Source organism: Leptodactylus fuscus, chromosome 9 (assembly GCF_031893055.1).
Source record: "Leptodactylus fuscus isolate aLepFus1 chromosome 9, aLepFus1.hap2, whole genome shotgun sequence".
NCBI classification, from domain to species: Eukaryota; Metazoa; Chordata; class Amphibia; order Anura; family Leptodactylidae; genus Leptodactylus; species Leptodactylus fuscus.
The window spans coordinates 39090861-39097694 of record NC_134273.1 but is presented as its reverse complement, the minus strand read 5'-3'; the positions used below and the strand labels follow the sequence as shown (position 1 = coordinate 39097694).

The window sequence follows — 6834 nt, the reverse complement described above, 5'->3', positions numbered from 1 at the left end:
GGATGATGGGAAGCTTGTGTGTACAGACGTGTATAAATCTTCAGTCGGATAGATAAGGAAGGGGACACATAAACGCTCCAATATATATGGCTGGCATGTGGCTGGCGGGTGTGAGGGGGCGCTGAGCTTCTGCCCCAGGGTCATGAGCTTTTCGTCACACCCCTGACATATACAGCACAAGGTTTTTCTTCATAGCCAGTATGTACTATAGGTAAACATTGGCGCCAAGATGGTGGCCTACGTGAAATACTTCATCCTGTTCAGTAACTTGTATGATAGATTAGAGGTAAGGTGCCATTCATGGGCACACTTAAACAACTGGTTCTGCCAATTTCAGAATTGCCCTGCACCATCTATGTAGAACAGCATGTATACAAACATTTGCTTGTTCATTATATTCATTTTAATGTTCCTTATCTATTACATTTCTGTGTTTGTGGTGTATTATTATCTCCCTCCATTTTTGTGCCATAACTTTCCACACAAGCCGCACTTTTTCCCTGACGAGCCTGCCTGCAGTTTCCCGTCCCACCACACGGGGCGCACCGCCTTCCCCGACTCTGCACGGATTGCTGCAGCACAATGTCAGCGCTCTGTGCCCGTGTAAGGTCGCGGGTTGTGGGGTACGGACGGGTGCTAAGTGCCCAGCTCAGCAGTACCCCTCACCAGCAGCAGCCTGGCACTAAGTGCCCCACAACCCCCGTGGAGCAGAATGCCCCTGACAAAGTGGACAACAAAGCCCAGCTGTGGAGCCGCTACCATGAGGTGAAGAAGATGGTGTACGGTAAATGCGGGGACACTGGGGGGGGGGGGGGGGGGGGACACAGGAGATGTGTGGTAACAGGTGTCAGGGAGGGGGTGGGCTGCCCTGGGCACTATATCTGGGGGGCAGCCTAATAGACAGGCATAGCCCTGGATTACTGACCATTCCTCGGAGTCAGTGACTGTCACATTTCTTGATACTTTGTTTATTACAGTGTCTGAAGATTCTGACAGTATTCACATGCAGCAGATTTATTACAGAAATGTTTGCCACTGAAAATCCGTTCCATTCATCTGTATGGGCTTGTTGTGCCTGCGAACAGGTGGAAATCTGTCACAGCTGCAAAGATTTCTTAGAGCCTGTTCACATGACCAACTTCCTCGACTCTCATGGTCTGTCTGATTCAGCCACTGAGGTGAATGGCTCCATGTCTCAGATATGTCTCGGATATTGTTTTCTATAAGTCGCTGCCAGACTCTTGTGGTGCAGCTGATATGGCAGAGAACACCTGTTATAACCGTCCAGGCCTTCTCATCCCTGACAAGTGACATTACTGGCTTTTCTTCTTTTTTCCTGAACCATGGGCATTTATTAAGATCTATCATGCCTGTGACATAATCTGGATTTTTTATGTGAAGAAAAAATTAAAGCTACGTTTTAACCTTTTCGCTGCCAAGGGTCTCTGGAAATTTTGCACCTCCAGTAGCCAGAGCAATTTTCACAGTTTTGAGATGGATAAATCAAACCTAAATTGCAACATTAAAAAAGTATCCAACCCCCCCATACCTATATATTTTCTTAAAGTAGACACCTGCAGCATTGTCAGAATGCCACTTGGTACTGTATACGAACAGGCACCTTCATGCAATTTTGATGTAAAGTGAATGTTTTATGAAAAAATGCAAATAAATGTATATTAGTTGTTAAAAGCGGAAACCAAAAAAAAAAATTAATGCACCAAACCTCCTAAAAATAAGAGTTCAACATGTGCAGAGTTCATACATATCACTATGGCCTGAACCCGCATGCACGTGTCTTCAGAAAATTGCTAGAACTGGAAGGAACAAAATTCTGCTTTGAAGCTGGAAATGTTAAAAAAGTATCATCCTATAAAATGTAGGGATTACACACCATGAAAAGTAAGTGAACCCCTAAACCCTATATATTTTTTGAAAGTAGACAACCTGAAGATTACAAATGTCTTAATGGGTCATCGATAGCCACATCCACCTTCATGCAACTTTGCGACCAACACAAATAATTTTTAGAAAAAATACGCTAAAACACATATTTGCATCTAAAACTCATATTCAATCTCACATTCATATACAAAATACTTTTAAAATAATAGCTTATGGTGTATACAATGTGTATATATACTATATGTACTGCAAACATCAACTACAACAAGAGCTCGGACTCCCAAAAACACGAATACAGAAGACAAGCAGGATTTTGCTGTTGTTCACTAATATGTTAAAAAGCTATACTGTACCTACCAAACTGTGACTGTGATACCAAAATCTAACTTTTTTCAGAGTACACGGCATACCGTATATAAAAACACAATTTAATAGTTTATATATACAACCACCTTCATTCAACTTTGCCGCAAACAAAGATTGCTAGCAAAAATTGTGCAAAAATTCAAATTTGCCACTAAAGTGCGGCTAAAGTGCAAACATAATGTACTGTCCATAAAAGTGCAAGATGTGAGGAGTTCATACATACCACACATGTACAGTGGGGCAAAAAAGTATTTAGTCAGTCACCAATACTGCAAGTTCCACCACTTAAAAAGATGAGAGGCGTCTGTAATTTACATCATAGGTAGACCTCAACTATGAGAGACAAAATGAGAAAACAAATCCAGAAAATCACATTGTCTGATTTTGTAAGAATTTATTTGCAAATTATGGTGGAAAATAAGTATTTGGTCAGTAACACAATGTCATCTCAATACTTTGTTATATATCCTTTGTTGGCACTGACAGAGGTCAAACATTTTCTGTAAGTCTTCACAAGGTTGGCACACACTGTTGTTGGTATGTTGGCCCATTCCTCCATGCAGATCTCCTCTAGAGCAGTGATGCTTTGGGGCTGTCGCTTGGCAACACAGACTTTCAACTCCCTCCAAAGGTTTTCTATAGGGTTGAGATCTGGAGACTGGCTAGGCCACTCCAGGACCTTGAAATGCTTCTTACAAAGCCACTCCTTCGTTGCCCTGGCGGTGTGCTTTGGATCATTGTCATGTTGAAAGACCCAGCCACGTTTCATCTTCAATGCCCTTGCTGATGGAAGGAGGTTTGCACTCAAAATCTCACGATATATGGCCCCATTCATTCTTTCATGTACCCGGATCAGTCGTCCTGGCCCCTTTGCAGAGAAACAGCCCCAAAGCATGATGTTTCCACCCCCATGCTTTACAGTAGGTATGGTGTTTGATGGATGCGTCTTTTTAAGTGGTGGCACTTGCACTATTGGTGACTGACTAAATACTTTTTTGCCCCACTGTATATATTTACAGGGGCGGGTGTTAAAGAATCGCCAAAATCGCAGAAATGTGCCATCCCATTTTGTGCATGCAAATTAAATAGGACTTTACATAAAAATGTCATTTTCCATCCCCCTATAAAAATTTTAGCAATCTATACGTTCATCTCTAGTGATAATCGTTATTACTATTATTTTAGTGTGTAACGGACATCACTAGAGACGTATTTTACTGTAGAAAGCTCAGGTATAGACAGGACAGGGATTGGGTGAAATGTAAACTTTATTTGCAACTTTATGTATATGTTATGTAAGTGTTTGGTGCGACTTTTTTTTTTTTTGCGCTGTGACCTGGACAATGGTAAACGTCTGGGTCACAGTGCCAACAAACTTCCTGGTTATGTTCAGGGGTATAACATAAGAATACCCCACTAGTAAAGCTCAGGGGGGAATTACATTATAACTGTATGTGACAATCAGAGACAAATGTATAGTATACTCTCTGATTGGCAGGAGAAGGGTTAATAGGGACAATAGAGTCCCTGCCACCCCCCTCCTGCTGTCACATACAAGTTATGCAGAGAGTCTGATCCTTTCTCTGTCTCTCTCTCTGCTGAACTGCTCCGTGTCCCTCTCCCTTTCCTGTTATAGATCGCAAATTGCTTGCTTAGACAGGAGGGGGGGGGACACATTGGAGCTCTATATCTTTGGACTGCATCAACATATCTTGCAATTGCATTTTAAAGAGGAGAATCTCATCTTTAAAATGATATCAAGAACTCGATGATTGGATGTACAGTTTTGGAGCAATTCACTGTTGAAACGCTGTCGGGAATTGAGATCTGCAGTTGGATCTCAATGCCAAATAGTGTTTTCAACAGTGAATCATTCCAAGACTGTAAGTAAAATCATCAAGTCCCTGGTATCATTTTAAAGATGAGAGTCTCTTCTTTAAAATGCATTTTAAAGCATCAAGATATGTTGATGCAGTTCAGAGATATGGGCATTAGTAGGGAGGACGTAGTAACTACGTCCTCCGCTACTGAAGTGCCACCTTGGGAGCACGTATAGCATACGTGCCTGGCAGCGAAAGGGTTAAAATAAGGGACACAAGGAGTGGAGCTGGATTCTTTGTTTGCTTTCCATGGATGTCGAACATGAAGTCTGATCGCACAGCACCAATTATCCAGAGCAGGAGGGGCCGAGCAGATTGACATATAACTGCAGTCTGACATTTTCATGGCAATAGTTTTTTTTTAAAGAAATTCAGTTAAAATTAATTTTTCTTCCTTCTGTTATGAGCCTGTTTGTGGTGAAATATTAGTGAATAACCTATTGACAGCTTTATTGTGAAGTTAGGTGCTCTCCACTGGAGCACTGACCTCCTCAGAGGAGCAAAGAGGACACCAAGACTGCCGCAACCTCAACTTGTAGTTGAACACTGCTTGACTTTTTAGCGATTTGAAGTTGCGAGCATGGTAGCGCCTGGTATCTTCTGCTTTTGGATACGTGGTTTAGCTTCCTGTTATGTAATTTACTAATCCCTCCCATCAGGGTCGGACTGGGGTGCCTAGGGCCCACCAGTGGGATTATTTCCAGGGGCCCACCCTACTGCCATATTAAATATCGCCCGTCCAGTTTTTGCCATTATGCACGTTTAAAGTGCATTTTCACACACAATACAGTGTGCAAAACAGAACTGTATTGTCATTTGTACTAAATTGATCACTTTTAGCTGCGCCTTGGTTTACTGTCTTTGAATAGAAAAAAATATTTTATTTTATATATGGGTATGCATGGTGAATATCATGGTGAATATTGACAGGAGTAACAATCACACAGGGACTCATCTATAGCTTATGCGTCCCTTCAAAGCTCATTCAGATGTGACAGAATTCTGCACCAGAATAGAAGCCAATTTCTACTTGCCTCAACTCCCCTAGGCAGTAGGGGAGCAAACCGAGCAAACCTCAGCAAACCGAGGTCAAACCAGAGAGGCAAAACAGTATCAAATCACAATCCAAAAGAGTAGTCAATAAGCCAAGAAGCAGAGATCAGTAAATACAAAACAAGAGCAAGGACAAAGCAAAGTCAGAGACAATATCCAGCAAACATTTAAGGAAGCCCAGAACCCGTCTCAGGCTTGATTGGCAGATAAGCTTTCAAACACAATGCAAACACCCCTTAGGGTGCACGGTGGAAAATGGCTGAATTTGGTGTGGAATCCGTGACAGATTCAGCGCTGAAAAAAAAGCCTCCCATTGACTTCAATGGGTTCCTTTTTCTGCAAAGCAACCCATTGAAGTCAATGGGAGGCTTTTTTTTAGCGCTGAATCTAATGCAGATTCCACACCAAATTCAACGGTATTTTCCTGTGTGAATGCACCCTAACAATAACAACACAATAACAAGAGACCGGGAGCAGGAATCATAAGCAGACAGGCCTCCTGCACTGTACAAAGCGGCAAGAGAATGGTGCAGGAGTTCGAACGGGTGAGCACCGCCGTTACGGCGGCGTTATGAGTGCTCCCATTGAAGTGAATGGGAAGTGCTCAGCAGCCCTGCCGTAACGCCGGCGTGTACGCCTCTGATACGCGTGAGGCGTTACTCCATGTGAATGGCCCCTTATGCTGTGTTTTTTTCTCTTTCAGGTTATGATGATCCATTGGATTATGTTGGATTCCATCGATGATCATCATTTTTGTTTTATTTTTTTAAAATTCTTTAATAAAATGGTCAACGATTTGTCTATTTCAATAAAAACAAATTTCTTTCACGTCTTGAGTTTTTATAAATACTTTCTTACGCCTTAGTAATGGCGACTGGTAGACAGCATCCATTACTAAGGTGTGGCTTAGCATTAGTGGTGAATATTCTAGCACTAACCCTACAATTATTACCCCGCTACATAACGCTGAGAAGAATTGGTTATCATCCAATACCTGGCTGTTTAATAGAGACTGATGAGGATTGGGGCAGTCGCAGGCTGGAATTATTAGGGTCAGTGCACACTGAATTTTTTGGTGCTTATTTTGACGCTAAATCCGCCTCAAAATCAGCCTCCAAATAAAGCCTCCCAATAGAACTCAAAATGAGCACCAAAAAACTCAGTGTGCACTGACCCTTAGGCTGGAAAAGGCCGAAAACAACAGGCTGGTATTATGGCTGAGAAGGGCCAAAAACCATGCCATTTCCACCCTTGTAATGTCAGGATACTGCTTGTTATATCTGTCTGGCTCAGAAATATTGGGGGGATCCTATGTTGCTTCATAATTAGAAAAAAAAATGACATAGGGTCCCCCCAATTTTTTATAACCAGCCAGATATAACAAGCAGCAGCAGCCTGACATTACAAGGGTGGCAAGAGCCATGGTTTTTGGCCCTTCCCAGCCTTATAATACCAGCCTGCGACCACCCCAATCCCCAGCAGTCTCTTTAGACAGCTGGGTATTGGACGATACCCAGCTCTTCCCGGCACCCCTGATGGTGTTGGGTACCGGGGTAATAATTGGAGGGTTAGTGCTAGACTATTCACCAGCTAACACTAAGCCACGCCTTAGTAATGGATGCTGTCTATC

At 42.5% G+C, this 6834-nt stretch overlaps 1 protein-coding gene across 1 annotated transcript in view; it reads left to right on the top strand.

Moving 5' to 3' along the window:
- The first annotated feature begins 548 nt into the window (after nucleotides 1-548).
- NT5DC2 (5'-nucleotidase domain containing 2) overlaps nucleotides 549-6834 on the top strand; it is a 33359-nt gene continuing 27073 nt past the window's right edge. The window contains exon 1 of the mRNA XM_075286517.1: nucleotides 549-784. Within this exon, the coding sequence (XP_075142618.1) occupies nucleotides 583-784 (202 nt within the window). The 5' untranslated portion in view covers nucleotides 549-582. The remainder of the gene's footprint in view (nucleotides 785-6834) is intronic.